Source organism: Bufo bufo, chromosome 10 (genome assembly GCF_905171765.1).
Source record: "Bufo bufo chromosome 10, aBufBuf1.1, whole genome shotgun sequence".
Taxonomy (NCBI): Eukaryota; Metazoa; Chordata; class Amphibia; order Anura; family Bufonidae; genus Bufo; species Bufo bufo.
This window is the reverse complement of record NC_053398.1, coordinates 144,480,526-144,491,190: the sequence shown is the minus strand read 5'-3', so window position 1 is coordinate 144,491,190 and position 10,665 is coordinate 144,480,526. Positions and strand designations below refer to the sequence as shown.

The 10,665-nt window shown below is 45.8% G+C and overlaps 1 protein-coding gene across 1 annotated transcript; it reads left to right on the top strand.

Annotated features, from left to right (window-relative positions):
* Positions 1-278: 278 nt before the first annotated feature.
* On the top strand, positions 279-10,061 carry MC1R (melanocortin 1 receptor). The gene is made up of 2 exons (XM_040410091.1): positions 279-730; positions 8,650-10,061. Exon 2 carries the CDS (start codon positions 8,663-8,665, stop codon positions 9,617-9,619), a length of 957 nt encoding a protein of 318 aa, XP_040266025.1. The 5' UTR covers positions 279-730; positions 8,650-8,662; the 3' UTR covers positions 9,620-10,061.
* Positions 10,062-10,665: the final 604 nt, after the last annotated feature.

The window sequence follows — 10,665 nt, the reverse complement described above, 5'->3', positions numbered from 1 at the left end:
AACTGAAGATTTTATGGCTGTGATGGGTAAAGACAGAGACGTACTTGTCAGGCATAACTTCCAATTACAGAATAAGTTCATACATATACATGCTGATGACCCATTTACTTTAATTAAAGAGTGGTGGATGCTTGTTGAATGGTTTTCATGGTTTCATAACTTTCCGCTGCCTCTGGCCACCCCAGTCATGTGTGTCTGTCCTGGCATTTTAGGAGGGGCTCAGAAGAAGCCTTTAAGGACTCTACACAGAGAGAAAGATGCACTTTGTCCTCGTCTCATCTGAAGAAGCTGATCTTTCCCAGCGTTAGACGGTGCGGAAGAAGAGAGGGAGCCAAAAGGTACGTCAAATGAATGAGTCCTGCTGGGAGAAATCTCAAGGCGCTGCTTGTGTTCTCCACCATCTGGACTTGCTGTCAACAGAAGAAGGTTGGAGACTTCATCTACTGTGAGTCAACCCAAGCAGAAGGACATCAGCCTGGTATGTCAGAAGCACAGTGGGAATCTGCCCTGCGCACAAGCGATTACACTCAACGCAGAACTATAAAAACGGTTGCAATTGACAGGGCTTCAAAATGTTCAAGGGGAACCGAGAGAACTAAAAGAATTGATCCCCACAAACCTTGAGCGAGATCTCAATTGGAAGAAGACGCCAACACTGGTTTACTGCCGAGGTGTTTTTGATCAACAGGGGTGATATTTGGACAATACGAATACCTACATAGGACGGCTGGTAAGTAATGAGGTCCTCTACAGATAATATGTCATTGCTGGAGACCATCTAATACAACACGGCGCCATCTAATATCAAATCTAACTTTGGAAGACATATGGGAAGATTTATCAAAACTTTTAGAAGGGAGTGTGGCCTCTTAAAGCAACCAATCAGACTCCAGCTCTTGGAAAACGACAGCAGCGACCTGATTGGTTTTTACGGACGGTGCTCCACTTTTACCTTTGCACCAGTTTTGATAAGTCTCCCCATGTGGACTCTACGCAGAACTGTGTCAGTATTGGGTTGGATGCAATACCCTACTACCATTCCCTCTTCCACAATATCCCCCATAAAAGTGGACGCACACATTTCCAATTTTTGGGAATGGATTCTGCTGGAGATTTTATAACCAAACCCTCATATGATAGACTTTGTGCTGTAATGTTTGTTGAATGCACAGCTATGTTCATTTATGTGCAAGCTGAGTCCGGACACGGCCTAACCTGAACATACACTAAAAAGCTGGAGCACAGTTAGTGTCAGTCATAAGCTATATTTGTGTCAATGCAACCGGTTTGTAGACTATGGAAATTTGCAAGATGAAGGAGATCTGGATCAGAAGTGTTGAAGAATTTACGTAGAAGACCTGTAGATATTCATGGTACGGAGGTGTTAAGAGTGGTTTGTCCAGAGATTTTAGCCAGATGTCCCCAGGGATATTTCAATAGAGTTGAAATCTATGGGAAAATTTCCATAAAGGGAGTAAAACATGTGATTGATACAGATCATCCAGACCATTGTACATGATTCATGGAGATCCGATCACTACAACTATGTGATCAGATGGTCATATACCAAGAGGGGCTTATCCATCACTTAACATATTGTTTTGTGTGCTATTTCACAGATATTCTTCCCACCTGGTAAAGAATGGATCTCAGCCATAGATGTAGCAATAATCAATCATCTGACTAAACTCCAATTAGTAACCATGTTCATTATGTCTATGGGGCTAGTCTGCTAACCTGTCGGCTAATCACTCAGTATCCCATAATCCCACCTTTCCATCAGTTTTGTTTAATTCGATTGCATCATAAAATAATTTCTGCAATTAGCTTTGATTAAAAATTCTCAACAAGTCTTCTCATACATTGCAGGCTCCTCATTCCCGTTCAGAGTGAAAGCCATCGGACAAGCTGTCTGAAGGTTTGCTCTGTAGCCCTTATCTCTGCCCTCCTGACTGTAGATTTAGACAGCCAGATAATGGAGCAGATTATTGGGAACGCTCGTTCCAGACAATCTGCAGCCGATCAGCGTTTCGCTCGTTCATCGGGTGATCCTGTAGTTCGCAGGCACCTAAATTGTCGTTTCTGGGCAGCAGATCGTGCGATCTAAACAGCGATCTGCTGCCCAGAAACAGTGCAGCTGTATGGGGATGAGTGATATAGCGACCCTTCGTCCTCATATTGTGGAGGTGATCCACGTAACGAGCAGCCGACTGTCAGTAAAGCACGCTTCCTTCCGGACAATCTGCATGTCTAACTCCACTAGGGGCGGACTGGCCTTAGACCTTACAGGGACATTTCCTGGTGGGCCGATGCCCAGGGGGCCTCCTGAGCCAGTGGAAGTTTTTGGGGATGCATTTTGTGTCTGCTGGGGCAGTACTTTGTGATGGACTGTGGTATTTGGCTTTGTTGGGGTGGTATAATGTGTCACACTATGGTATTGCTAGCCCTGCCTTCCATCAATTTGGACTCAACTGCAAGACGGGGCCACTTTTAATATTTTTTTCCAGGGCCACTTTAGGTTCCCAGTCCGCCCCTGAAGTCCACCTTGAAGGGTCATCATCTAAGCTGACATTTTTACAAACAAGCAAAATAGGCTTAAATCAAAAAGAGGTCACCTGACAGATTGAAGGATACCGAGCAGCCTGCATAGTACGAGAACGCGTGGAGGCAGCGGAAGACAAACTATGAAATGACATTTTAATTAAAGAGGTTTTCCTTTTCCACCAGCGTTGAAACTTACTGCATAATATTAGTCAGATGATGACAATTTGTGCGCATGTCGGCTCCTCCAACCTAATTGTGATCTGTGACCCTGTGATTACATCCCAGCGCAAGACTCCCAGGGACTGTCTGTAGCATCAGATCTCTGCCTCTCGTTGCCCTCCCAGCACCGATGTCACAGGTACAAGCCGGGCCTGGCAGCCTCGTTAGTATTCACTTCAGCAGATAGACTTTTACTAAAGAAATTAACTCCAAACCTTCTGTATGGCAGGTAGAAAAGTTACCATTACACTACAGACCTGCTCTGCTGGAAGGGCTGAATTCTCAGTGCTATTTTCTTCACAGGCGTAACACTAAGGCGACTTTCACACTAGTGTTAATATTTTCCGGCATTGAGATCCGTCATAGGGTCTCAATGCCGGAAAAAAAAAAAAAACGCTTCCGTTTTGTCCCCATTCATTGTCAATGGGGACAAAACTGAACTGAACGAAACGGAGCGCTACAAAATGCATTGCGTTCCGTTCTCATACCCTGCCGGATCCAGCAAAGACGTTAGTGTGAAAGTAGCCTAAATAAATAGCATTTTACTGAAATGAAAGGAAACAAAATGTGCCGTCTACCAATCATCATAAATGATATGTTCACTGTATTGTACAGTATTGCACACTTATTATGATTACAGGGATGCCAAATACTGTTTTATGATATTTCGTACTAAGAATGTTACAAAAACTTTTTTTTTATAACAATATATTTGCTGAAAATTGTAACTTTTGCTAATAAAAGAAAAAAGCTGGAAAGTAAAATTTCTATTTTTCTGCCATAACTTTTACAATAAAACCTATAGGACATATATTGGTGGGATTTAAAGCCCAGACCTTCTGTACAGTAAACAGCTGCCTTCCCCACTGCTCTATAGAAAAGTTCTGCTGTAACAATAGGATTTTTTTTATGCCTTATAGTATTACTATAACTATCACAAAACAGTATTTGGTATTCCTGTAATCATAATAACCGTACACAATATAGTGAACATATTATTTATGGTGATTGGTAAACAGTGTAAATACAAATAAGGTGGGGGGAGCAATCGGGGGGCCGGTATGGAGCCCTGAAATTACTGATGGCAGCGCCAGATTCAAGCTTGCTTGAAGCCCTGCTGGAAAAACCCGCCCACAACATGATTGCTGACATCATATCTACAGGGCAGGGTCCAGGAGAATGAGCAGAACACCGCCCTCAGAGGCAAGGTCATTGATGCTCCTGTGCCCCCAGGGCAGAGCCTCACAAGCCTTTCCACGCTTCAGATGTAGACCTGATGTCATCGGATAAGGGAACCACCACAGTGGAAAATGTCACCTGACCACGATGGAGTTCAGGAAAACGGGGCATTGCAGATAAATAGGGATGATGCAAAGTGTTACTTTATTGTATGGACCCTGCATCATATCCTGTATTTCTTTTATAATAAAACATAACAATAAAACAATGTAACAATATTAATAATAACAAACATAATCATCATAAAATATCAAACACAACAGTAAATAATAAAACTAATACTGGTCCAGCCACTCACTCCAATACTAGTACTGTATTATATACATACACCAACTTTACATATATACACCCACCCTACACCACATCGGTTTTTTTAATACTATACATACACCGTCCCCACCCAGAAGCCCATGATATTATATACATACACCCACCCTACGCCATATATATACAACTATTCATATACTATACGCAAGCCAAGTCCCAAAAACTTGAAGGGGATCCTGATGGAATTCCAAAGTTGCAACCCAACCTCCAGATCCCGACTTGGGAAGTCCCTAAGGGCCAGAGGTTTCTGGGAATGGGTCAACAGAACCCTTTGGTCAATGAGTTTCCTGATCTCCCACGTCCCAGACCCCCCTCTGTGTCTGAACAAGAACCCTCCCCCCTTTTCTATGACACAGAGATATCCGTCCCCACCACCCGTTTTGATTCCACATCCTTATCTCCGGACTCCAGGCCAGTCTCCCCTTCTGAGGGCATTTCACCCTCAGGGAAAGACTTGACGCCCCCTGTAGGCCCTGTCGTCGCTACTTCTGGACCCTCCGCCCCTCATCCGAAGAAGAGGAGGAGATGTTATCAAGGGCTAGGAACCGGTTAGAGTGATCAACCAGAGGGCTGTCGGTGTTACCTTCCTTTGGTACCTGGACCAGAGTGGGAGAAGATCTTACATCTCCCTTCTTCTTCATTTTCTTGGCGCCCTGCTTTTCCTCTAGCCCCTTCCTATCATCCGATTCCTCATCCATACTCTCATAACGGGAGGACTCTGAGAATGTGGCGACCTCCTCAGCCTGGATCCTCCTGACCTCCTCATCCAGGACGTCATCCCTCAGGGCCTCAGCAGCATGATTGGCCTCCAGGACAGGGCCAGGGGATGCCCCAGTTACCTGAGACTCTTCCAGTTTCTTATCCTTTTGGAGCTTATCGAGACACCAGTTGGGCTGGCCTCTTTTTATTGTTTTCCATCCTTGGCAGCTCACTTTCTCCACCTCTAATAGTCCCTTCCCCAGCAAAAGCAACCTCAAGGCTGTCCCCTACTCGGGTCCTGACCACATTGGCGAAGGAACGAGGATAATGGCTGAATGGGTGACTGAAGTCACCACACAGGAGACACCTGCACAGGATGTGGTTAGATGACCGACATCCCCACAATGCACACTTCTGTACAGTGCAGCTTGCACTGAAGTGTGTGGGGTCGCCGCGCCTGTGACAGAGCTTCGGATAATTGGTAGAAGATCAGGATACGTTCCCTCCCCAGGTCGGCTGAAGAAGGGATGTGGGCAACTGAATAACTTTTTCGGTCGCCTACCAGAGTAGTAGTGATGTCAGAGAAGGAGGCTATAAATGATCCGCACCACGCCCATCAAACACTCACTGCCCGATCCCCAGGGAGAGTTTTAGCGCAGTACTGACGCTTCTATCAGGATAAGCACCAAATAGAAAGCATTAGGTGGTGGGACAGTGTGAGAAGAGTCTGGAGCGAGCGCGCACCTACCTCTCACCATGATATAATAGCACTGTGCCCCTGACAGTGCTGTCAATTTACTCCGATAATTAAAGAAGCCACACAACGGATATTTTTAATATAGTTTATTCAATGGTTAGATATGGATTTTACAACAATTGATATTAAAAGTTAAGTTTTACAAGTATCATCTACTGTAAAGACATATGTAAAAACAAGGCAAATAGTAGAGTAGTCTATATGACTAATTGTAAATACTTACCTTAAAGGGCCTTAACATATGCCTGGGTCTATGTCACGTAGTACAAGGGACAACGGGGCTAGCACAACAGGCCGGCCCAGAGCTGCACTCGCTATTCTGCTGGTGGAGTCACTGTGTACATACATTACTTATCCTGTACTGATCCTGAGTTGCATCCTGTATTATACTCCAGAGCTGCACTCACTATTCTGCTGGTGCAGTCACTGTGTACATACATTACTTATCCTGTACTGATCCTGAGTTACATCCTGTATTACACTCCAGAGCTGCACTCACTATTCTGCTGGTGCAGTCACTGTGTACATACATTACTTATCCTGTACTGATCCTGAGTTACATCCTGTATTATACTCCAGAGCTGCACTCACTATTCTGCTGGTGCAGTCACTGTGTACATACATTACTTATCCTGTACTGATCCTGAGCTACATCCTGTATTATACTCCAGAGCTGCACTCACTATTCTGCTGGTGCAGTCACTGTGTACATATATTACTGATCCTGTACTGATCCTGAGTTACATCCTGTATTATACTCCAGAGCTGCACTCACTCTTCTGCTGGTGCAGTCACTGTGTACATTACATTACTTATCCTGTACTGATCCTGAGTTACATCCGGTATTATACTCCAGAGCTGCACTCACTATTCTGCAGATCAAGTGTCTACACAGAGCTTGCCATGGTGATTTGCATTCTGGGAAAGTACGGCCATCCTAGTGCCGGAGACACTGCCCGCACACCATCAGCGGCGGACAGAACTTGCTGATAGCAGCCATCTATCTGCTCCTGACGACACAGGGGTACTATCCCCTTTGTAGAAACGCGTCGAGCAGCTTAGGCATCCACAGGCTTACTGGACACTGGCAATCAGTTAGTACTGAGGGTGTACACTGACACCCAATAGCACAGACACTATTGTGCAGAGCGCTGGCTGACTGCTATAACAGGACCCCATCTGCACACGCTCCACTATGGCTGGCTTTGATTGTTGAGCCTTCAGCAGCAGCCGTGGTTCCCATTTCTGTGGATCCGGCCTGGCTGTGTTATTATTACCCCAAACAAACCTTTATGGTGGGGGAGCAATTGGACTGAGGGTGATATTTGTCGGCACACTGCGCTCACCCCTGTTTGCACCCACAGCCTATTTTTTGGCATAACTTGTGGGTTTTGTGCCCCAGTTTTATTTGTAATCATTAGTGTATTAAAAATATATATATTTTTTGGTTTTAACGTTCATTATCAGGCTGAGACTCTAGTACTGCTTCTGAACGTCCACGTCTTACACCGGCTCAGTCTGTACGGCCCTTATACAGCAGATTGTACAGATTTTGAATTAATAAAAAAAATAAACCTCACCCACTAGAATATAGGAGCTCAGCAGAGTTCTTACGGGTGAGTCTGATAACCAGCCTGCTGACTGTTTCCACTGTAAATGCATCTCTGGGATATAATTCAGGAGGTAGATCAGCGCTGCCACAATCTATACTGTACATGGTGCAGTATTGGGTTCTCTGTACTAATAACGTGTTATGGGCACCACACACAGGACTTTCAACCAATATCAAATGTGCCATGTGTAACGCCCCAGAGTGGCATTACCACTGTGTATTAATTTCCAAGTCCTATATAATGTGCATTTCCTATTTTGCAACTGTTTATGTTCACGTGTAATATGCCTGGTTCACCAGTAGGTGGCAGCATAAATGGCAGAGGTACAGAGAATGGAGCTTTCCTTCCATTCTGTGGTGTGATGGGCGTTTCCCACCTGCTGCAGAAAGGGCGGAGACCAGTTCTAATCAGTCTAGCTTACCCCCTGCTAGGGGAAGGAAGCAGGTGCACGTCCCTGTTGGACGTGCCTTGCCCAGGCCAGCTGGAGCACCTTCAGCTCAGCTGGATATGGAGGCAGAAGCTTGGAGCCTCAGAAGTCAGGAGGAAAGTCAGACTACAAGAGGGAAGTTGCAGCACCCAGAAAAAAACTAAATTATACAGCTATCCTGTCAGCACAGCAGAGCCAGAGAGCAAAAGACATAGCAGAGAGGAGTTTGCCTGCCACAGTTAATGCCAAAGCCTGCTGGAACCAAGACAAAGCCTGAAACTGTTTGGAGAAACGTTTATGCAGAGTAAAGCTGTTTCCAACTTCATCACAAGGTCTGGACTCAATTTATTTAATCATCCCCTTCATCAACAAACCCCTTTTTCATTGCTGCAGAGCCAACACCTAGGGTCCAGCATATCCAGGTAGGAGCACCGTGACAAGTGCACCAACACCAATACAGCGGTGGTCAAACATGCACACTACTGGGGTCCCCAATTCCCCGGTGTGAATGCATGCCCACCGCTCCATTCACTCCTATGACACTGCAGCGCCTGGTCCCTAGACATTGAATGGCGTGGTGGACATGCATGCACAGAATCCATCCATTCAGAAGAGGGAATAGGGGACGACCCTCGAGATTGTTGCAGACCCTACAGTTAGACTCCCAGTGATCATACATTTATCACCTATCCTAGATGTTGATGATGGAAAAATCTGATCTTCGTGAGGTCGTGGGGTAGATGTATGACAATGTCCATCAAGTATTGTCCTGTATGTAGGGTCTCATTCATAAGTGTCTTACTGTCTGTTCTTTTCTTCTCCAGACTGCGGCTCAGTATGATCTCCTTGACCAGTCTACAGTCAGACGTCAATATCACCAACTTCACCCTGCAGAGTGCCTTAGAGGTGAAGCCTAATGAGACCACCATCATTCATATAGAGGTCCCTAAGGGGGTCTTCTTGTTCCTGTGCCTGCTCAGCCTGCTGGAGAACATCTTGGTAGTCGTGGCTATTGCAAAAAACCACAACCTCCATTCTCCTATGTACTATTTTATCTGCTGCCTGGCTGCGTCCGACATGTTAGTCAGTATCAGCAACCTTATAGAAACTCTCATCCTGATCCTTCTCCGCCACGCCGTCATCGAGTATAACGAACCCATGGTGAAAATGATGGATAACGTTGTGGACACAATGATTCTCTGCTCCTTGGTGACGTCGCTCTCCTTCCTGGGGGCTATCGCGGTGGACCGCTACGTCACAATCTTCTACGCTTTGAGATACCATAGCATTATAACCCAATGTAGGGTGGTCAGCGCCATCACTGGGATCTGGGTGGCCAGCATGGCTTGCAGCATTACGTTCATAGTGTTTTCGGACAGCCACATTGTCATCTTGTGTCTTATTGCGTTCTTTATCGCCATGCTCCTCTTAATGCTGGGTCTCTACATCCACATGTTCGTTCTAGCAAGAAAACATTCCCAGATCATTATGGCCCAGCAAAAAGGAGTGCGAAGGGGATTCTCTCCGCATCAAGCCGTCGCCAAACTCCGAGGAGCTATCACCCTGACTATGCTGCTTGGCATCTTCTTTCTGTGCTGGGGACCCTTTTTCCTCCACCTCACCCTAATTGTGTCCTGTCCTAAGCACCCCATCTGCCGTGAATACTTCAAGTACTTCAACATTACCTTCGTCCTTATGATATTTAACTCCATTATTGACCCTATCATCTACGCGTTTCGAAGCCGGGAGCTGAGAAAAACCCTGAAGGACATTGTGCTGTGCTGTTCCCAATGACGGTACAAGGGGGATGGAGGGGACATCTGAACTTCTTCACCTCTCCTTCCCCCAAAAATGTACTATTGACTTTTCTGAGGTCACAGAGAGACAGCGGGTAAATAACCATTATCACTGGGCATCAATTCAACTATGGACAGAGATAAAGTTACTTCTGAGGATCATGGTTGGCCCGACATTCTGCTCCATCATCTGCCTAGAAGGAAACCCCTTTTTGGACTCCAGCAGATGCCAGTATGAGGGAGAAGAGTCCCCTGTACATAGGAAATAAACTGACCTGTCCGTGGCTATGGGTGTCCCGTTGATCATATTTTAGGGTTGGGAGGGACCATCTGAATCACTGGAATGAAAGCGCGACAGTCACATAATATCTAATGTCATGTAATAGACTGGGAGCCGTCGCTTACCGTAATATTGTAATAAAAGCAATCACAAAAGTGTATTTTGCAGTTATTAACTATCTGAAACCTGGATCCTGTGATCCGACATTGTGTCACTCCGTGTGGAGATCGCATTTCTCATGAGTTCCGACATGCCGGATAGACGCTGACCTATAGAGATTTTATCCCACAGAACATTGTTGCAGGTCGCCCTTATGACAGTGATGCCGTGCCCACAATGGGCATCGCAGTGCGCATGCCCCGGCCCAGCAAGGGAGAGCGCAGGCGCGGGCTTTGGCTGGGAGAGAAGGAGGATGCAAGGGAAGAGAAGGGCGGGCTTTGGCTGGAGCGGGGATATGAGCAAAAGAGGCAGAGCAGCCTGGGCTCCAACGAAGTGAACGCCGCCCCCGCGCACTTGCGAGCCCTCATTGACATACGAATAAAAGTCAGTTTTTGCCTCGGGTGAACTTCACAAGAAGTCAACGAAGGTACCATTTGAATCATCTACAGTGATGCTACAGCGCTATGTAAGCGGTCTATCATGTCAAAATGTGGTGACAGACTCCCTTTAATAGTGTTAGGCTGTCAAAAGTCCCTTTTACTTATTCGATGCCCAAATAAAACACAGATATCGTGACCAAGAATCGCTGCGTAGCGGTGCATTGG